General features: G+C 39.0%; 1 protein-coding gene across 4 annotated transcripts in view; it reads right to left on the reverse strand.

Annotated features, from left to right (window-relative positions):
- The window catches only part of plch1 (phospholipase C, eta 1), an 80,045-nt gene that overhangs the window by 11,889 nt on the left and 44,980 nt on the right, over positions 1–23,176 (reverse strand). For all 4 annotated transcript variants that reach the window (XM_088079012.1, XM_088079013.1, XM_088079014.1 and 1 more), the window contains 10 exons: positions 22,309–22,512; positions 20,820–20,940; positions 17,395–17,566; positions 14,166–14,273; positions 10,508–10,663; positions 9,699–9,761; positions 6,605–6,699; positions 3,966–4,063; positions 3,012–3,191; positions 2,027–2,134 (listed from right to left, as the gene is read on the reverse strand). In XM_088079012.1, the coding sequence (XP_087935138.1) occupies positions 2,027–2,134; positions 3,012–3,191; positions 3,966–4,063; positions 6,605–6,699; positions 9,699–9,761; positions 10,508–10,663; positions 14,166–14,273; positions 17,395–17,566; positions 20,820–20,940; positions 22,309–22,512 (1,305 nt within the window). The remainder of the gene's footprint in view (positions 1–2,026; positions 2,135–3,011; positions 3,192–3,965; positions 4,064–6,604; positions 6,700–9,698; positions 9,762–10,507; positions 10,664–14,165; positions 14,274–17,394; positions 17,567–20,819; positions 20,941–22,308; positions 22,513–23,176) is intronic.

Consider the following 23,176-nt stretch of genomic DNA (forward strand, 5'->3'; position numbering starts at 1 on the left):
CATTTTGTGGTAGTTTTGTGTGTTTGTATAATTTTTTGTCTCTTTGCAGTTCTTTTGCATTTTTGTATCTTTGTAGTCATTTAAAGTTTCTTGGATATCATTTTGTGTATTCTTGTGGCTGATTTGTTTCTCTTATAGATCATTTTGTGTCTTTTCCGGTAATTTTGTATCAGTTTGTTGTCATTTTGTGTCTTGTTGTCTTTCTTGTTTTTGTAGTTATTATGTGTCTCTTTGCAGTTTTTCGCATGCATTTATTAATTTTCTGTGTGTCTGTTGTCATTTTGTGTCTCTTTAATGTCATCTTGTATGTTCTGGTGGCTGTTTGTTTTTTTGCTTCAATTATTCTTAGTCTTTTGTGTCTCTTTTTAGTCATTTTGCAGCTGTTCTGAATCTGTTGTTTTTTCTGTTTTTGTACTTTTTTCATCCGTTTGTGATATTTTTGTGTGTCTGTAGTCATTTTGATTCTCTTTGATATCATTCTGTGTATTCTTGTGGCTGTCGTTCTTTGAGATTGTTTTGTGTCTTTTTTGGTAAGTTTTTTTGTAGTCATTTTGTGGTTGTTTTGCCCATTTCTTTTTTAGATATTTTATGTATCTTTGCATCTCTTAGCAGGGTTAATCCTGCATCCATATTTCTTCTCCCTTTTTTTTCCCAATTCATTTTAGCTGGATGTCACAATCCCTTGAGCTGATTAGAGGGTTATTCAGATCACCTGTTGTGCAAGGTTTGGTTACGGACTCCTAATTAAGAATCAAGAGCAGCTTGGTGCATTGCCCCTCTGGGCCAATCTGGGAGCTTAAGAGAGGAGAAGAAATGCACACTCAGGGCATTCTGATCCTTTCTCAATCAAATGCAGACCTCATGATAGCAGACATTGTCATCCAGAAACTCTTTTCTTTGGGCCCTTTGTGACTTCAGTGCTGTCTTTTGCTGTGCTGTATGAGGGGGATTTTGTGCTTTCTAAAACCTTAAGTGGAATGAACTAGGTCACTAGGCCCCTTACCACTAGGTCCCCTGTATTTGGGCTGTTTTTGTCTTTTTGTGCAAGAGTTTGCTTGCCTCACTCACGGAAAGCCATCAGGCTTTATGTAGTGATTTTGTTTATTTTATTGAGACCCAATTTAACCCTTAACCCCATATGTAAACACATATGGTTATTAAACACATTTGTTGATAATTGAAATTGCATTTGTTTATTATTGTTAAGAAAGGCCCTTTCCATTGTGAAAGCTCTCGTGAGATTTGTTTCTACAAGTGAATGTAATTTTTATCATGTGGTTGTGGACTGGTTTTCCTGCTTCATTCTGACCAGCTGGATTTTGGGAATCAGTGCCACCACAACCTACTAGACAACCTACTGTTTGGATATCATAACAAGCAGTTTAACAGTACTATAATGAGGATGTGCATCTGTATAAACTCATGAGGTTCAGGAAAAAAACCTCAAACTCACAGACATCAAAAAAAAAATCTAGAGGGCAATGCAGCCAATATATCAGTAAATTACAGGACAATGTATATGACTTAATGCACAAGTTATCACCTTTTCTATTTCATGTAATTTTGCACCAATAAAAACAAGTCTTGCCTTCCGAATCTGATTATTCCACTCTTTGAAATTATTATGGGTTCAATGGAGCAAGCTGATAGGAAGTACCATACACACAATACTGTGAAATGTTTTAATTCAGTTGGGAATTTAAGAGTTTATGATAAATAATAATAATAATAATAATAATAATAATAATAATAATAATAATAATAATAATAATAATAATAATAATAATAATAATAATAATAATAATATAGGTTACTATATACAAAGCTACATATATATGGTTCCCATACCCCATGAATGTATTTCCGTGGTGAATAGATGTGATTCAGTCATCAAATATAGTTTGCATACCTTTGCTGTCCCTCAAACATCAAATCAAAACAAATAACATTAATTTGTAGATTTCCTTTCTTTTATTTGTTTAAATACACAACTATTTGTGTGCATGCAGCCTGTTTGTCACAGTACCTTTACACATGGGAGGGGGCTTGAGGACATAGCCAATACCTCCGTTCACCATGAACTTGGCTCTGTTGAGCTGCATCATCCTGCCCTCTGTCTGATAGTTCAGAGCGACTGAAAGAAAAAGAAATAACACTTAATTAGATATGAAACGTCAGTAGACCTCTGCCCACAAATGACTTGCATTTTTCAAATAAACTGTGAAAATACCTGAGGATGCTCAATTATCTATGAAAAAAAATCATATGAGGAGACTGATTTTGTCACACTTGTGGTCATTTTGCATTTATTGAATGTTTCACTTTGATTTATTCATTCAGGCTGTGTGGTAATACAACACTGAAACCTTAATTGGGGAAAAATGATAAGAAAGTAAGACAGCAAAAAGAAAAATTAAATCAAAACGAAAGAATCGTAACTGCTTCAAAGACAATCTTTTTCAATGTTTGGTGTTTACGTTTCTATTTTTGTACACCTGGAATGGTGATTTCTTGGAAATTCAGAGACCAATATTGCTTTCTGAATTTAACTGAAAAACATTGGCTGGGACAGGCAGGGATCCCTTGTTTCTTGGATTTCCTCACACTGCTCATTTCTGGACAGATAAAAATATTCAGCTCCAACTCTTTTTCATTAGCTTTTCTGTATTTATTTATGTATTTCTCCCTAATCCTCATGAATCCCTGTTCCAATGGTAGCCCTAGAAATAAACACCCTAGATCACACACAACATGTAAATACAGACAGTTAACATACATATCGGAGTTAACATTCACATACGACTGAGCACCTGCACACATGACCACTGGCAAACTACATAATGTAATATATGTAAGTGACTTGTGTGCAGGCCACAGATGAAATCTATGTGTGTGTGCTTTGCAGTGTCAGTTAATGTGTAACACCGACATGTGGCTAAAAGAAAGGCACCTGGTGTTTTCATTACCAGAGAGCCTTCATAGAGGTCAAAAGCTTAGAGCAACAGACTTACCCAATTGACAGCCCACGTTCCAGTAAAACTGGGGGTTAAAATTGGACGAGTCGATACGATAGGCTGAGGGATAAATCCGTGACAGTTGCCTCTGGTTGAAAGCCAGGAATTGTTCGGCTTTGTGATTTACCAGTGACTGGGCTCTGGTCTCGCTGAATGACAGAACATCACCTGGAGTACCTGAAGAGTGAAACATGGGTTAGGCATGAGAAAATGTCTTCAGGGTAAAGATTGCAATGTGCCTATTCTGCCCATTCTAATTCTGAACTTGTAAAGTAGTGCCCCTTTGTCACTGCTTTAAGAATAAATGCATGATTCCAACAGGCGCCTTTTGTGTAGGCATAAAACGCTGTAGCTGTGAAGGCGGCTGGACAGAACTGGCTGTGGTGTTATTATACGCCAGCGGATGGCCAGACGGCACATGTCATGTCCACAATACAGTATATGCACGCAGGTAGCATCACTTAAGATTGCAGACGGACCTGTCACATCTGCATGCAATGTGGCAGGACAATGTCAGGTTGAAACACTGACATTAGGTGGGTAGGTGGATGGGTGCCACAAACAATGGACTTTCATGCAGGAGTCTGGTGTCTAATTACAGGCTGAACGTGATGGGGTTTTTTTCCACACCCATGTGTCTCCTTTCCATAATCCTAATCCATCCACGCTCTTGTTGCCTAAACCTAACCATCCATGCCAGCATGTGTGTTTGTTTCAGTGTTGGTTATCATTTGCTGCTGTATATAATTACGAACTGCATCATCCCACCATGTACATCAGTTGACATCACAGTAGCAGCATCCAAGAATGTAAATAGCAGAAGGATACCTAACTTGTGGTATGTAGACATGGAAGTCCAATGATGAAGAGGCAGTATGTGATGACTCGGGATACGAACGTGTTGGCCTATTTGTTTGTGTGTGTGAAGGTGTCAGAGCTTTGGGTTTTCACCTTCATTCAGACACTCCTGTGAGGCAACAGAGTTGGTGAACACCACCAGGTTTGAGAGATCTCTACTCAGCTTCATCGTCTTCCTCTTCCTTCCACCCCTAAAACAATTGCCAGATGACAGAAGACAATTGCAAGAGAGGACAGAGGAAAGTGAGTGAGACCATGTAAAGATACATGAGACAGGTAAAGCAAGAAGCCATGATGCACACACTCATATATACCTGATTGAAAATCTATAGTGGCAAAAGCAAAGCAATGCAAGAGAAGACTGTCCATCAGTTAGGCAGCTTGCAAACCGCAGGAAGGAGCATCAAAGGCAAAAAGCTTAATGGGGACCAGAGTGCATGCAGTGCAGCAACATTTCACACATACACACACACAATCATGCACATGCAGTTTTGCACAAAGACAATCAGTCAGTCAAAGACAGCCAGGCATGCTTGCAGGAAGCTGCACTGTGACATGCATATATAAATATGCAACCAAGGGCTAGGAGAACAAAGAGAGAAAAAGGCTTTATACACAGAGAGCCACTCAGGGGAGAAAACACAGCTGGATTTCTATGCTTCCTGCCCAATGTTCACTCACAAGGACTGAGGAAAAATGAGACAGAGGTAGACAAATGTGTGTGAAATAAAACTGTGCTATTTTCAAGCTGCAAATGAAAATGGACCTAATTATAACCCCCCCACACACACACGCACACACATAAACACACCCCACTCCCCACCACTTCATTGGCAAATTGGATCAGTTTTTTTAATAACAATTTGAAAGGGGAAAAGCACATTTACTTTACTTAGCCATTATGATTTGGATGTCTTGCAAATGCGAATATCTAATTTGTTAATTCGTTGTATCCAAGCCTTCACCCCTTAATGTTTTAGGAATAGCCCTGAATCTAAATAGGCTTTATGTATATTCAAAAAAAATAAGAATAGGCTTAATAATGATTTTTTTAAGGCAAAAAAACTGTGGATCCACTAATGATTTGTTTCTACATGCATTAAAACCCTTGAAAATAATATGATATGCTTTATCAAAAAACACAAGGTTTAGGTCCTCTGTGTCATTCAAGCAGAGCATTCTGTGATCACGTGCAAGAGTGCACAGGTAATCACTCTAACCCTTTGAAACCTGATAAAAATGGTCTGATTTCTCGCAAAAACATCAAAAGAAGGCAAGAAGCATATTTACAAGACATGGCCCAAAAAATTGCAATTACAAAAAAAGAATGTAAAAAAGTTAGAAGAAAAAAATTACTGTACTGGAGTATTTCCGTTTTTGGCTTCCTCACATTTATACTCAAACACAATTCAAAGGGATTTTTTTTCTCCACTGGATTTATGTCACGCCATAGTTATTAGTAGGGGTGGGGGAAAACATTCATAAAGCATAGGCATTATTTTTCGCATGGCAATAATGTATTGATGCATGGATGCCAAGTATTGATTTTTTTTCCATTATTAAAATTACAAATATTACAAAAACAAGTTAAAGTTTTGTAGCCTACTAGAATAATAAAAATCAACTGCTTTCTTACATTTTCCTGCAGTGAAACTGATTTGCTTTGAGATGACCAGACTGAAAACTTTATCATATTAGACAGAACAGATGCTGACAAAGTGGATTTCCTGGATTTGTTGTATCCTTGTATTTTTGCCAAGTAAAGAGTCCTTGCTTATTCATCTTCCCCTCAGTTGTGCTCTTGCGCTTTTGTCTGGAAATACGATAGTTGTTCCTTTAAGGCAAGCCTATCCAACTTCTGCTTAGCAGTGTCCACTGTGGCTGCTATTAAAAAAAAATGTATTACTTATGAATTCAAATTTTATTTTTTAAGAGACACGCTGTTATTTCTTGTGCTTTGATGCACCAAATATAACAATGTGATACCTGCAAATCTGTATAATTGACACTTTAGTCTTTTTTGTTGTCACTTGAGTTTCACTCAAGCACACTTTATAATGCAGGAGTTTTACTTTGAGTGTTTGTGTTGCTCCTCCTACTAAATAAATGATCTTATACTTCTTCAACCACTGATCACAGGCAGATGGTTTTAATGTCAAGCAAAGTTGTAAAACTTTTTTTATAGAAAACATCAAATTGCAAAAGCAGCCACAGCTGAATAACATGTCTTTTTCTGAGGATTTGATATGCAGTAAATACAGCTATAAACCACTGGAGCTACGTGATGAAACTATATGTGATGCCTCTCGTCTTCAACTCAATATGATTGATCCTGGTTGTTCTGTCTTATGTCTTTAACACTTTGAGTCAGTTCATTAAAGTGAATTGCTACATTAAAACTATAAAAATGGCGTGAGCAGGAAATCATGATTGAGCAGCAAGGCTTGCAGAGTGAACACAGCTCTGTATTCCTGCTTTCCTTCATTTACTGTAAAGGTGATACATAAAAGAGGGAGGAGTCAAAACCAATCAGCTTTGCTGTCAGTGGTAGTTCTGAGCTTGAAGTCCATCCCTCTCCTCACACAGACATAAATGATTGTTGAAGAAGGTTTAGTGGTTTGCACGGCACCACTGATGCCCTGGTATGTGCAATGCTCCCAGCAGTCAGCAACTATCAAACCTCTCTGTTGTCATGGGTTGTCAGTGTTATGGTGAAGCAGGTCAAAGGTCACCTGTTGAACTGTCCTCCAGCCTCCCTCCCAGAGCCCTCTTGATCGTCATCCTCCTTGTCCACGCTTTGGCATGACAGCCTGGATTTAGAGTGCCTCTAGACAATGGACAAGCACACAGGAATATATAAACAAAAACATACAATGAATGGTTCGTTGCTGTTTGGAAAACAGAAAAATGTTGCCTATAGCCTCATAAATGTGTTAAATATACCGCCTTCACAGTACATCACTTCTTAAGTTGACATGGGTGGTTAAAAATGCATCTCTAGCAAATTGTATGTGTGTCTGTGTGATTCACAGAGCATTATTATTGTAGTAGCAGTTTGTGTGTGTGGTTGTGCATGTCGGTGGGTGTTTTAGGTAAAACGTATGTAATTATAGCAAGTGTGTAGTTGGTGAAGTGTGCAGTTTTTTTTTTCTAAGAGAAGCAACATCTCTATTAGGGCTAAATTGGAGTTGAGGAGAGGATGAGGGTCACAGTAATTACAGGGTTTAGGCCGCTTGCCAGCAGATTACATGCACACATGCATGCGCGCATATATACACACACACGTGGGAGGATGCATAATATGCAAAGAGGGAGACATAAAAGAATGAAGAGGAGATGTGAGTGGGTAAACAGAGGAGGGGGTAGGTGAAGGTAAAAAAAAAAAAAAAAAGCAAATGGTTAGAGGAAGAAATTCAGAGTGGGAAATAAGCGGGCTGAGAAATAAAGGAATGTAGAGAAAATGACAAAAACGCCCACACACACTCACACAGCGTGAATGTCCAAACCTATATTGAACAGTAAAATGTGTTGCTTCTCATTGTGTCTTAGAACACATCTTAATCAATTTCATCGTAAGTGGAAAACACATACCTTAGAGAGGATCTTAATCAAGACACTGCATGCTTTAGATCTGCATGTGTAATTCACAGATATGCATAATGCAAGCATTCACTGCATTAGGAATTGGAAGATAAGTGCGACAGTCCTAATTATGATCCTGCTACCTACAACAGACAGAAGATAACGCTACAAAGGGGGCTTTGTATGCATTTCTAATGAATAGCTTCATGGAAGATTCATCTTCAGGAGAACAGTGAGTGGCCTCTTTTCTGCTTTCTATAGGAGGCATATAACCATCTTAATGTTTGAACAACACTCAGTGGCCATTTTTATGGCAAAAAAATCATAAATTGGGTCTTCATAAGGGTCATAACGTTCTGGTTTTTTTTGGGTTTTTTTTAACTGTGTTAGGAAAGTGTTGGATGCTGTAGTTTGGGTTGCAGTTGTGTTGAATATTGAGTTACGCTGAGAGATGTAGTTATTTCTAGAGGCTGTCAAAGCCCCAGACTCTATGTCTTTCCTGCAGAGAAATGGAGAAATGGAGTTAGCGCTGACTACCAGCTCTATACGTCTACACTGAGCGGTGGTAATTCAGTTTCCCCCACATTCCCCATACATGACACTGCGCAGCCATGTCTCCTGCAGTCGCTGCTCCCTCACTCCTCTATTTCATGTTTTTAATAAGCTGGGAGGGAGAGTTGTAGCAGAATTTGAGGGTGTAGTTACTTTCTGTTTTCTTATTTTGCTGTGTTTGGGTAACTTATGGGCATGGGCTGCAACCTTTAGGCAGTGGTGTGTATAGCCTCCAGTCAATATCAGTGTGCAGTTGAGGTCGGGGCCTTATGAAAAGATGGTGACCAGGTAGTAGCAAGATGCATAAAAGAGGAAGCTAAGAAAATAGTTGACACAGCTTATGAAAAACGCAAAGATGTCAGGGCAAAATGCCACGTAGGCAAAGCTTGTTCCAAAATGAGAGTCAGAATAGGGTTGGCTTTTACTTTTACTTTGGCTCGTGAGCACTGAAGGAGAGAATGGAAAAAAGAGCGACACAGAGTTGGCTTGTTTTCTGTTGGAAAGGTATTGGTTTTTCCATTACAACCGATGTAGCAGTTAGTATATGTACAAGCAGTGAAGGGAAAAGGGGCTAAGTTTGAATGTTGTGTTTTCAAACAGTAACTGACAAATCTGACATACTATACTTCAGTTTGGTGTGTCAAGGCCTCAACAAATTGTCATTTGGAAAAATAGAAAGCTGGATACAGAGTGAACAGATCTCTGCCCTGAAACACCTCAGATGCAACCAATAACATCACAAATATGCCTGTTGAAACAGCTAGAATATGACATTGGGGGGAATATGAATGACATAGTAGTGCAAGCTTCATTACCCAACTGATCACCATGGTAGAAAGGTTCGATGACATCATTGTGCTTAATAAGTAGCCATGTGCTTCTGTTTGGGTGAGTATGTAGAGTATTTTTTGGGAAATAGCCCTTAGAGGCAATGGGTGTTTGTTTGGGGGGAGTTAACTGGCTGTCATAAAACTTGGCTTTTGGTCCACTGGCCCTATTAGCAGCTTTTTTAGGTAGTTCTGTGGAGAGAGGTGTGGATGCGGCCGGGAGAGGAGTCAGGAGTGATGTGGCTGTGACGAAGAACAGTTCTTCCAAACCTTAGGATGTCCAGGGCTATATTCCAATATCTCTGTCAGCTCCTCTCAATAACACTGTCATAGCATGACTCAAAATGTTGGCAAGCTGTTCGCATTAGAAAACATTTGGCAGTCAGGCTCTATTGGCTGGTGACTGGGACAGCCTTCTTTAGTCTCAACGGACTACTGTGACTCTGGATGGCGAGTAATCGGCTTCTGCATAGTGAAGTATGATGTTGAAAAAAACATGGATGTATGTGGAAAAACACACATGAATTCCAAAATGACAGTTTTCAAAGCAGTTGCATGGCCAATGATCAGATATGTATCAAAGTGGCCCAGATCTGATCAGAAAAAAAAACACATTTTGGTATCCACTACTGTTAAAAAATCAGATATATGTCACTAGAGAGCAGAAAAGTCCGATTTAGGCCACATTTGCCTATACTGCAAACATAGCCCAAGAGACACTGTCTAAAGTTCTGTAATTCGTGACATGAAGTAGCAAAGTTTATAACTGCTAACTAACCTGAAACTGAACTAACCTGAATTTGCTGTTTCAGACCTCACACAAATAGATCAAAAATCAAGCACTCCCTCCTCCCATGCTCCTCACCTTCTGTTTGAGCGTCGTGATGAAGGATCTGCTGTGGGATTTCTTCAAAACCCCTTTGGAACTCTAGAGACAAGTAGCAGAACATATTCAGAGAGTCCTTCGTGCGTGTGTGTGTGTGTCTGCATGCTTGTTTACATTCATGTGTGCGGATCATTTGATGTGAAAATAATCACAACCACATTAGCACCCAGCGAGACACTTAAACCCTAAAGCTCAGTAGCTGGAGGAGCTGCATCAGATATCAGCCAATAAAGTGCAGCAAAGCCGAAGAGGAGAGTGGGTGAGAAATAAGACAGAAACTGAAGATTACCGTAAGGAAAATAGAGAGATAAAAGGCTTTAGATACAGACTGAGGTTAAGGGGATCACCAACAAAGACGGAGTAGAATAAAGAGAATAGGAAACCCTGATGCACAACTCCCACTACATTAAAATGGCTGTCAGGAAACTGAAGCATCTAAAAATAGCACAAGAGGCAAGCAGGGAAATTAAATATTAAGTAACACTGCAGACATTTAGTTTCTCTCCACTTCCTGTCTGATTTGACACACTTTAGATGCATACCACCTCTGTGGGAACACAGCAGGCTGGCACTCTGAGGTCCTGCCTGACTGTCCATATATTGCTCAGTGTGTGACCTGTGAGTGGTGCAGTAACTAGTCCACACTTTATTTTCCAATTCCCTCCATGACTAATACCCTGGCCTAGTTTTATTCCCCCCACCCTCCTCTATTCTCTTTCTTCTCTTCATCTGTTGACGAGTATTACTCTGCTCCACATGCAGATCTACACATCGCCTTCCGGTGGTACCTGCCGCAGGTTCTTCTGAAGGCCCTGGCTTGTAGCCCGCAGCAGAGCTCGGATGCTGAAACTGTCGGTGTCCTCCTTGTCTCCGATCCTAGACTCCTTCAGTAGAGAGTCCAGTTTCTTTCTGATGTGAGACTCCACCTGGTGATGACCATTACCCTGTGGAGATGAAGAAAAGTTATTAAAGAAGTATTTCACCGATATAAACCAGGCCGTATATGCAGTAGAAAGACACAGATACTTTTGAAATTAATTCTACATGACCGGAGAAAAAAAGACAAAAGATTGTTGCATTCACTTTTGCCAAAAAGTTGAAAACCTACAACTACCAGAATGCACTGTGCCATACCAGACCAATAAATGATCCCACTGGTGGGTGACACAATGTGACGTCATCCTTTCAACACAATGGCAGCCAGCCAGATCTCGTATTACAATTAAACAGCCAGCTAAAACATGTTTTTGAAAACATTTAAGATGAAAAATGTGCCACTTAGTCACAGAATCATGGTTTTATTTGATCAGCGCTGGTCGGTTTTACCATTTGATCTCAGTTTTCTCGGTGTACATTTTTATTGTGCAGGAACCAGTATGGCACCCACTTCCTGTTCACAAATTCTCACAATTACAGCAAAACAGTGCACTAAAATATGTTTTTGAGAATATTTTAGGCGAGAAATAGCAGTGCAATAATATAGTTATATGTTATAACAGAGTTTGAGAGACAGAGAGAGGGGAGGTCTGTCTCTTCATCTGCATCCCTTTGTGTCCAAGATGGTAGCAGCATGGGTGGTGGTCAATAGGAAAATGCTAATGTACAGCCTGTAGTTTGGGCAACAGCCAGAGAGTCACCAACTCGTATGATGTATTTTACAACATCCAGCTGAGTTTTGCTTTTGGGAGAGAAGCGATATCCAGGCACTGGTTAGATGGAGGGAAGTTTACCACAGTTCACCGACACATACTGCCCGCATTGTTTTGATACATATCTGGTTGAAAATCAGCCAAGTGTCCCTTTAAGAAAAGGAAAGGAGAAAGGCAGCTGAGCAAGGAAGCGAGACACAGGAAGGAGGTCGTATCAATAAAAGTGAAAGGACAAACTGTCAGGAGATTATTGAGAGTATTGTCCTGAAGGGCATAGATGTTGTTAAGGGGGGCCATATGAAATGGGGGGTTGGGGTGTTTTCGGTCAGAAAATTTTTAGCATTAAATTTCCTGCTATCTCGTGAATTTTTATGCACCAGCTTACAGTGTAAATGTATTTAATTTTGTCAAAAGAAAAGTTCTCTGCAACTTTTATGTTTTTATTTGGGGGTAGGGACAAATGCAAATGTTCTAAATATCGAGGGGGATGTGTACTCTGTGTCACCACTAAATCTGTGTCCTCTTGGACCAAGGACACACATTGTTACAGATGCAAAGCACATGAAACCAGGCCCAGCCAATATCAACCAACTCCAGAGCCGTGGTACGACCAGCTCCACCTCTTGGCAAGAAAGTAACAGCAGCTAAAGTTGAGATTTGTAGATGTAGACATACAGATGTGCACCATTTACATGTATAGAAAATAAAAACTGGGGCAATTTTGAGTCCTGCATCACCTGCAGGCAAGTTGTTTTTTCTCTGTGTGAGAGAGATATGATTAATATTTAAAATGTTATATTTTAAACCTGCAAAAAAAACCTGGAGCATATTTTCTGCTTGATATTTTGTAGAGTACTGAGGTTACACTGCTCTACTGTGTGTGCTGAAAAAGCTTCATTGTATTCCCTCCTTAACTTCATGTTTAGAAAGCAGCATGAATAATAAACTCATATAATCATTATGTTTTACTTCCATAAGCTGCAATGCACCTCTGTCAGATTATTTAATACATTATATGTTAGCACCACATCGCCCACTAAAGCTATATCACACTATTAATGCAACGTTATTGGTGACTGCTGTGCGAGCACACCAGTTTAATGAGCTCCATACAAAACCTCTCATCAGTCGAAACCTGCCACCACTCTTTAAAATGGCAATGATCATCCAAAGTGGCATCTGTGGCCTCAGGCCTCCAGCTAAATGTGGAAAAATGATGCCATATTCTGTTACACAACAGAACCATCTGGAAAATAACAGAGTGTTTTCCTGCTTTAAATGTGATGAGGAGGGCCCTGGCACTACTGTATCAGGGAATAAATAAACAGGATTAAGAATGACTATAAAAATGGCACAAGTGGTCCACTTAACCAAGCAGGGATGTAACACGTTCTGCGTATTTCTGTGCTATGTATCTATTAAAAAAATGCAAGTTCAAATTATTGCATTGACTTAATGTTTTTATCTGCACCATTAAGCATTGATTATTCTGAGACATCACTGCAATGATGATTGGTAAAACTTTACAAGCACCAACATTAATACCCAATTACTGCAGTCATTACATCGAGCACAACAATGTCATTAAGATCCCATTATCTAACTTCTGTTTGTTGAGTCTGTATGTGGACAGAGTCTGATTCTCTAATATTAGTCCCTGCCATTATAGGATGCTGTAATGCCTTATTTTTGAATGAACTGATAAAGTAGCACTAAAAGAAAATGAAAGAAAAACACAAATATAGCCACAAATAAAAACTGCCCAGACAGAGAGAGACAGACAGAAGTTAAATAGAAAGAGATATTGAGTCACTTTTATGTCTTTATTTTTTGAAGTAAATATGTATTAAGTATGAATGAATGTAGTAAAGCAGAATTGTTGTTTTTTTTTGGGGGGGGGGGGGGGTATTTTAGCTTTACTCTGGATTCAATGGCGTGTAAAAAATAGATAAATCAATCAAATACAAACAAGAGTAAGGTTTCTGCAACAAGTGAATGAAAAGCGCCCTACAGTTTTGTGTCTATGTGATTAATGGAGATAACAATTGTTCTGGTACTGAGCAAGAGCATCCACTAAAGCTGTTACATTTTGTCACTGACAAAATGTAACACTTTTGTCAGTTTTGTCACTCGCCAAACTCCATGTAAATAAAAAGTAATTTTATCATCGTAAAACACACTATATTAAAAGTCAAAAGAAAAGAAATAAAAATCTCAAAAGGTACCCTGGTCTTTGCATTGTTCCAACAATCACCAACTCTGGTTTGGTTGAATTCACACAATAAGATGTGAAATATGCTCCCTAAAAACACTAACATTATTGTTTATTGTAATGGGTCTGGTTTGTTTGGCCATAGCAATTTCAAGGCTGTTTCTGGGTAAACAAAAAGGATCTTACTCTTTAACAAAAATGTCAACCTCTGCGTGATCTTCACCATAATGTTTACAGACGTATGGAATAATAATCTGAGCCTGTCAGCAGCAAAAACAAGCACTTTTAGTGGACGTAAATTGAAGGTGTTAAATTGCTGAGTGATTACATTGCAGCCTCTTTCTGCAGCCCTGTCTCTCAATACTAGATTAATTTCAAAAACCGTTGTCTCCATTAGTCACTCAAATGCTATCCTTTAGAGTAGCTGTGCCACAGATGGGAACAACTGGCCTGAAAATGGAAAATTAATTGAAAAAAATGAGAAAAGACTCAAGTGATGTGTGATGCAATGTGTCTTTTTTAGGGACTGTGACTCAATTGTTAATGCGTGTTTATGTGCACAAAATGTTTGTAGCTATATCTTACATTACTGCTCTTCAGCTTGAAGTCGTCCTCAATTTCATCAGCGCTGTCATCATCAGACACCTCACCTTCCTCAGCATCCGCAGACAGATAGGCAGGTAGGCTCTTTCCCTGGATAGGGAGAGGACAGATAAAGACATGAGAGGAGGGTGGACAAAAAAACATTTGATCCTTGTATATGTCTTAAACCCTTGCATGTTTCTTTTAGATACTAGAACACCCACACAGGTTGCGCCTTCAAGGTCATCCTAGAATAACACAACAGAATATATGTTTTACTCAGACGTTTACTGAGACTGTAAACACAAAAATGCTCTTTAAAGTAATTTCCATTATGTGGCTCCTTCCCCAGTATTTATAGGTCGAGTGAAAGCCACTGCAGTCAAATTTAAGCACACGAGAGGCCAAAAAACACACACTTGTGCACACGCAAAACGTGCACAAATTGTACAATCAGCTGCAGATTCTCTGAGAAGCTCCCCGAGCAGCTCTTTCAGCAGAGTGGAAGCCCATTAGTGAGCCATTTTGAAGGTGTGAGTGGGAGTCGAGATTTTCTAAGCTGCTTCTTCTAAAATCAATGGCAGACTCCGAGCTTCCCACAGCACATCGGGTATCTCAATGGCTGACATCACCGCCCTCAGTTCAACCTGCTGCCACAAGTCTATCTAGTCTATCTGTGACTGTCAAAAACCATTACACTATTTTCCTTTATTGTCTAGTGACTCTCTGGTCTCTTGCCCCATTGGGGGATGGCTTGGAGAGAGGTGAAAGGCTCTCATAAGAGGGCAAAGGGGGGAGGAAAGAGACTGAGGAAAACTGTTAGAAGAGTAAAGGGCTTTATAGAAAATCAATAATGCTCTTTCAATGTTCAGACATCTGGCGGAGGAGGGACAAAGACAGGGCCTTTTTTCTGTGGAACAATGCAGACTTTCTCACATTAAAGATAAAGTAAATTTTTATCTTGTTCAATAAAAAAATCCAATAAATGCCAAGAGCTCTTGCTCATCAAAATGCTCTCTGTTTCTCTGTGTGAATAACTTCGCTTGTGCTGGTTGATAAGGATCTTCTGAGGTCTGAGGCCGTCAAAGTGAGGTTTGGGTTTTCATTCTCATGGAAGACGATCGTATCAACGGTGTCTCACAGATCATCATGCTGGGCACCCTTACTGCCTTTTGGGATTAAAACAGTCGGTACTGCAAAGAGATATACTTGCGACAATGGATATGATAACTGTAAAGTGTGTTATGCAGCTGGACAAAGAGGCATTAACTTTGAATCTCAGCTTTTGGATTTAAAAATAATCAGATGGCTGTAGGCAATGTTATATATAATATTTGTGCAGGTTTACTGGTCAACTAAAATACCACAAGGGATGAAACCTATAACCTTTTGGTCCTCATAACTACATGATAACAAAAGTGTGTTGTGTCAGTGCTTTTCAGTGCTAAAAAATATTTAGAAACAATAACAAACTGTAAGGGGTTTTAAAAGTCTTATACAAATATATTTTACAGATGGGTCTCTGAAAGCCTGTTTAAACCTACTAACATGCATTTCAATGATCCAAACACAAGCAACAAAGACACATCGACATTTATAAACGTGTCTCCTGCCAACCACCTGAGTTCAGATTTTGATACTGCCTACATTCACAAAAGGTCAAAGAGCCCCACGCACATTTATTACATCGACCCCTATGCTAGCAGTTTGCCAGTGATGTTAGCTGTTGTGTCTTTATAGCTGTAAAATAAAATAGCTCATAAAATGATAAAGTTCTAGAGCAATAGCATGCTGTCACCAGTCAACAGCCATGTCTTGCTTTAATTATGTAGTTCTTGTTGGGAAAGCATTAAGATGCATTAACATTTTTCCTGCAAAAGATACGTGGTTTTGAGTGATCTGATCACAGTGTGTCTTGCGTTATTAGTGCTGTCCAATTGAGATCAGATCACCTAAGACACAGTTACCAGTTGTAAACAAGCTCTGGAACCCCAAACAGAGGTAATGCTTTATTTTTCTTTAGTTGACTTCTTGATGGGTCATCAGTTCAAAAAGCAATCCTTTCGAAATTAGTCATGAAGTATCAAGCTTATAAAACCATTAGGTATGTGTTTTGAGCTGTTAAAGAGGGCCCAGGGTCTCCGAACAGAATATCATTGACTGGAGACAGAACCTGAATCCAGTGTTTTATATAAGCTCCCTGTAACCTCTTCTCTGTAATTCAGACAAAAAGACCATGCTGTTGTTTCTCCTGAGACGTAGCCTCCGTACATGCTAAAGTAAAAAGCACTCACATTAACCAAAAGAGTGCCCAGCAGTCTTTGGTTAATGTTAGTTTGTCTAAAACCCAGCGCCTGTGGAGCAATTTTTTCTGTCTGAATGTGTACCAGGGGTGTTTCTGACTGAAAATGCATTCTATACAGTAGCTTAATGTTAAGTTAAATGTTTTAATAAACCAAAATGCATTATTTATTATTCACCACGAAGAAAATGTTGCCATATTGGGTCTCTCTAGTATGTTAAAGATTCAAATCTGAATTATGAAAAGAAAGCGCTGTTATTGCAGGCTGTTTAATAGTTAATGGAAGTTTTGCTTTACAGTTTAGTTTTAATGAGGAAAATAAAGAATTGATTGTGATTCTATATAAACTCTGCTGGGTAGCAGTGTATATGTTTCATGCAATTTAAATATGTCTTTAAATATTCATATGTTCTTCATGGTTAATTGAGAATTTTCTCTGACTAGTACTAATTTAAATAATGAATTGTTGAAGATCCAACGAGTCGCCGTCTTTGTGCGTGTGCCCGTGTTTGTGCATGTGCATGCTATAAAAATACATATAAAACGCAACAATCTGTCACTCAACTCTCCTACACCAGCATCTCTCCTTTCCCCTCCATGATTAATACAATGACCTAGTTTGTCCTTCCTCTCTCCTCTCCCTTCTCTTCATCTGTTTATGGGCAATAATTAGCTGCCTTGCAGTGCCTCTCCCGCTCCCCATATCCTCAGAATAGCAATGCACATGAAGTCAGAACTGGAGAGATAACAAGAGCTGCACTTTCTTTCTTCACTAAAATAGGGAAATGGAGATGTGCTGTGCAGATGTTTTGATCTGCAAGTGCACTAACGGACTGCGCATATTTTAATTTAGCAATTGATTTAGTCCTTCAAAAACATGAACTCTAAGTCCACTATATCTATTCACAGTATTCATAGATTTGTTCTTACTTTGATCAGTATCTTCCCCTGTAGACTTTGCGGACTGGGTAATGTTTTGGAGTCTCTGCTCAGCGTGTCTCTCACATCCAGTTTGTCTCCAAAGATTTCTCGCAGGTACTGAGCAATCTTCTTCTGCTGCTGGATGCTACAGTGGTTCTCTATGGACAGAATGACTGGATACCTGAAAGAAGGAAAAAGTTAATAAACACACATATTCAGATTTCCATAAATAGCATTAAAACCTATCCACACTTCAAAAATTTATCATGAATGTATCCAACAGACCAAAGTAAGACTGATGATAAGAGCGTGAGTATCTCAAATTGTACTTTCAATTTTCACCTCCAAACAACAGAAAAGAGAAGAGGTAAATGATAAAAATACAGCTGCATAAACACCCCTTCACCTCTGCGGCATTGCCTGTGTGTGCGTGTTGAAGTGATCAGTGTGTGTGTCTGTGTTTTCATTTAGAAAAGGTGAAATGACTTGTGGCCACACGGCAGCGCAGCTCAAATGTCAAGTTTGTCAGACTGACAGCTCTCCCTCGGGGGACGCAGCCCTGCTCTCAACTCCACCTCTGATCCACAAAACAAACACTAACGCATGCATGCACACACACACACAAATGAATCTTTTGACAAAAAGAGACAACAGAGAGAGGAACAGGCAGTCATTTCACTTCGACACACAGACAGCGACATGTGGGAGCTCCTCTCAGGTGAAACAGGGAGGCAGCTCACTGAGCTGTTTAATGTGTGTGCGTGCGTGTGTCCATTTGTGCAGAGTCTCGCTTCATTTCTATACAGCCAAGGGGCCATTAATCATATTAACAGGTGGCACTGATGATAAAATATTAGCTGAATGTAAAAGGTGAGAACAGCAGAGTGAGAGAGACGAGAGATAACACACAGGATGTTCAATTTATTCACCTGTTCTTGCCGTCAGAATTCTTACAGATTATTAATTAATATGGTGTTGGTTCATGAGAATATGCAGATATTTCAGAATTTGTAAGTGCTATTTTTTTTTCTTTTGGGAGGCCAAAACTGAACATGTGGTCTTTAATTTAATTTACAGTGGGACACAAAGAAGTTCCCCTCAGGAGAAAAATACAACTTATTGTTGGCTTGGTACAACCCTGCAATTTTTAAGGCTTTACCTGTCGTAGGACTGGCTCTAACAATTCTTAATCAGCCAATTATTTTATCAAATAACTAATTATTGTTTGGACTGTAAAATGTTTTAATCAGAAATGTTCTATCACATAGTTCAAAGAAAAGCACTAAATTCACACAAGATAGAAGTTTGGATTTTTTTTTTCTAAAAACAAAAAAAGCTGATGATTAGTTTTTTGTCCATTTTCCCTAATCAATTAATCGTTTTCCCTCTAACCATAGAGTCAAAACTGAAAAAATAAATGACAAACTTGTAACATTAGATCAGTGAATAAGATACAAGAGGCAGCCATTAATGGGGTTTTCCTGGGAATTTTACATCTATGTTTTAAAATTAGACATGTAAGGTAGGGTTTTCTGCCTGTATCTTTATTTTGCTTCACAGTTACTTTGAGTCCTACTCTATTCTGATCTGTAATTGACTGCAGATTAAAGGAATATTCTGAAATGTGGAGTCATTGTTTACCAATCAGAACGTTGGTAATTTAGAACATTTTATTGAGAGTAGAATTTGAAAAAAAAACTCATTTTTAAATATATACAAATACAGAAATTGGGGGAAAAGCAAAAAACTGACAAAGCACCCAACACACCAGGGTTGGTGGTTCTGCATTCTGCATGTTTTAGTGTCCTTGACCAAGGTACTGAACCCCAATTTGCTCCCAATGGTGCATGTTTATCCAGTGAGCAGGTGGCACCTTGTATGGCAGCCTCGGCCACCAGTGTGTGAGCAAATGGGTGAAAGATCCTTGTGGTATTTTTGAGTGGCTTCTAAGAGCAAAAAAGGGCAGTAGAAATGCAGTTCATTTATCATATGTTTTCTTGCTGAGAAAATCAACACCTCTCTCACCTGTCCATTAAATATAAAGCCACAGCCTGCATCTTATCAAACCATGTGGATCTACACTCTCACTTGTCCATTAAATATAAAGCCACAGCCTGCATATGAGGTCAGTTTAGGATGCAGACTGGAAACAGCTAGCCCGGCTCTGTCCACTGCCTCTTGTCCATGAGCAGATGCATGCAGTGTAAAGACAATAGTTGAAAATGAAACTGCTCACAACAAGCTCTGTGGATTATCTTATGTAAACATGTCATGAAATGACATTAGCGTTGATTTTTTCCAAATGTTTTGTTATTGGTGGGGGTTTTTTGTTTTGGTGCTTTGCACCACAAGCCGAGTACCATCTAATTCCATTATATTGGAGAGAAGGCCTACATCTTTACGGTCAGAATCTTCAACATTCAGAAAGTCACACCAACACAATCTGAATTGATAAATAGTTCTACAGGCAAGAGGAAAAATATGCATTTCTAATTTCAGATTATCTATGCCTCTACAACCATATTATAGATTACAAAATTGAAAGGATTGATATCTGGAAGTTGCAGACTAGAAAACAGGATAAAGAACAGATGACAGCCTTATTAATTTTACAGAAACTTCCATGGAGCTATTGCCAAATGTACTTACACTTTCACATAAATAGAGTCTAGTCCTGCACTATCAGGAAATAAATGGTTTTATAACTCGTGCGCTGTACTCATAAGTAGCTGCAATAGATGTCAAAGCGAGCCAACATGGCAGCAGGAAGCTGTATCATTCATTGCTTTGTTTGGGTATTGTTGGACCCAACAGAGACAAATAGTGACTCCTTGGGGAGCCAGAGGAAACACTGCTAAACAGATGGTTGAGTAATAGGTGCTAATTACTGCCAAGAATCACTGTGTTCTCTGAAGAACAGAAACCTGGCTGTCTAAATGTTACAACTTTCTTATCAAACCATGTGGGGAAACCTTCCATCAAATTCATAGATACTTCATTATAGCAGTGTGAGAAAGTCTCATGTTGTGAGGACGAAATGTAGTTCTGCGGCTTTTTAGAAGCAAGCTGATGCTGTTCTATCTCATCCCATAGTGGACCATAAAGCAACACAATTAAACAGAAGAGGACAATACACCATCAACAATAAAATCTTGGTACATGGGGACATGTTGTGCTTTTTTACCCAAAGTGAAGAACATCATAATGTCAACCAGAAAAGATGTTTCAGTCAGCTTTATATGAGTGATTAAAATGAAGGTGAAGTAAGTAGAATGACATTTCTATTTGGCATTCTGGTCCATTTCTTGCAGTACAGTACTTATGGGATAATACAAGTAACACTTTCCATAAAATACCAACATGCACATTCATGCACGCACGCGCACACACATACACGCACACACACACACACGCTGTAGGGAGCTTTGACTCACTGGTTATTTATGAAGGCATGTTTATTGATGGTCTCTATGACAGACTTGAACGGTATCTTGGAGGTCAGTGTGTAGCCGTGTTGGACCATCGGCTCTCCATCAGGACCGTCCCAACAGTCCACTGCAAGGAAAAATAGAGGAGATGCATGAATAAAACAATGCAGCATGTTTCTGTTCTCAGTTTTTTGCTTCCTCTCAATGCTCAGCTTTGAATATAGGAAAGATATTTGTACTGGATGTCTCAGCAATTTCACATTCCACTGACGAACACTGGTGTCTTTATTATTCTGGGACACATAATAGTGTGAATGAAAGTAATTCTCAAGCAAAAGCATGTGCAAGATTGTGGGATTTTTTTTCAGTGTTGCAGCATCTGTGGGCCAGTTTAAAATGTTATTACCAAACATAAACACCGCAAAATTGGTGTTCAGTTTCAATTTAAAAACATTAACAAAAAATGTTCCACATTGCTAAACAGTGAACATCCACAAACATCCCTTGCAGTAATTGTTTCATTCCACTTTCAGCACATAACAGAGATACCGTTTAATACCCACTTGTCCAGTTAAAATGGGCTCTTTTTCATGTCAGACATTTTTACATGTATTAGAAGGAAAAGCACAGGTGTTGCTATTAACATTAACAATGACTTTGTTAATGCCTAGTGTCTCAATAAGTCATGACATGAAAATGTCAGAATTCAGCCATGCTCAATTTTACTATTTGAAGCTATGGTTTTCCTGCTGTGACATGTTTAAGTATCTTTCTTAGGCCCCTGTGGTGTCACAAAAAGCCCCCAGAAGAGCCGCTTAGCCTTGATTCCAATTTTTTCCAGTATTGCAGTGAAAAAATCCCCTGCGGCCAAAAAAGCATTTTCCCCATAGGGCACCATTGCAAGAGACACATCTGTAACACTGTTGACAGGACACCTCGAGCTGCAAACAAGGTTAATTATGACTCGTAATGAATCTTTGATCCATTGCGGTTTTATATCACAAAACCTTCCTCACGCCGAGAAAAGCAGAAGCAAACACGGAAGCTAGAAACGTTTTTTCAGTGCATGCACCATTAGAATGAATAGGCGCCATCTTAGCAAGTTATTAAAACACATCTATGTGTCGGAATAATTGGAAGATTGAGTTCTTCACTTGGAAAATTCACTTGAACGACCCCTCACAAAAACTTGGAAAGTCGGTGCATATTTTGGTACTTCAGTTGCTGAGTTGATTATGCAGAAACATGGCAGTTATTTATTAGTCTTGTAAAGCAATATTTTAGCAGTAATATAAAGGGTCAAACTATTATCACTGTGTTGTTTAAATGTATAGAGTAATAAAAATATAACATGTCTGTACCATCCACGTCGTATCCACACTAAGCTTAAACACAGCAAAGTCAGAAGAACGACTGCTCAAATCAGTAATGGGACCATCCGAGGAACATGTGAACACAGCACTCAGTCCATATTTAAATATAGATGTTTGCCTACCTTCTACACAGCGGCAGCCGGACTGCAGCACCCAGGCATACATGTCGGTCTTGGAGTGGGAGAGGAGCTGGTCTCCAGTCAGATATGTGTTATGAGAGGAGGCGATGAAGTAGTTACACAGCGGCTGCTCCATGTCTTGATTCACCTCGTGGTGCAAAGGGTTGAAAATGTCACATGTTGGACTGCGCATGAAACTTGTAAAACCTTAAGGAGAGAAAAATAATAATTTTATATTAAACCAGGAATCATTAAAGAATTCTGCTTAGTTTTGATCTTTTTTTTTTTATCCCCTACAATATCTGATTTAAAAAAATTGCATGGGCTCAGATGTCATTTGTTTTTAGCCATGCTGGCAGTCATGTGGGTGGCAATGCTTTCTGTATGCCAGTGCACCACTTGGGTCCAGACTCAAGTTTTGGATGCATCATCATGACATAAATACAGACTGTTCGCCAGAGGATGTGACCTACTGACTTTGGTGATCTCCTGACTTTTCCAAAAATACCATCATGAAGTTCCCATTTGTTTTGTTGTTGTTGCTGCTGTTTTAATGAAATATCCAAATAACTAAAGAATAGATTGCCACTAAATGAGACACAGATATTTCTGATGGCCCAAAGGTATCTGTAATCATTTTGGTCAACCTCGGACTTTTAATCAAGTACCATTGCCTGGCCAAAATTTTTAATTGTCCAATACTGTGATTTATGATCAAATATTGCAGAACTACTGACATTCCAATAAGCCTCAACTCTACTTTGTGTTTAGTGCTAATTAGCAAATTTAAGCATCTTAAATATACTAAGCTAAGATAGAGAATACGGTTAACATAATAGACCAAATCACACTATTTGTTTAATAACTTACA

Source organism: Plectropomus leopardus, chromosome 6, assembly GCF_026936395.1.
Source record: "Plectropomus leopardus strain MGB_pleo_1.0 chromosome 6, ASM2693639v1, whole genome shotgun sequence".
NCBI lineage: Eukaryota > Metazoa > Chordata > Actinopteri > Perciformes > Serranidae > Plectropomus > Plectropomus leopardus.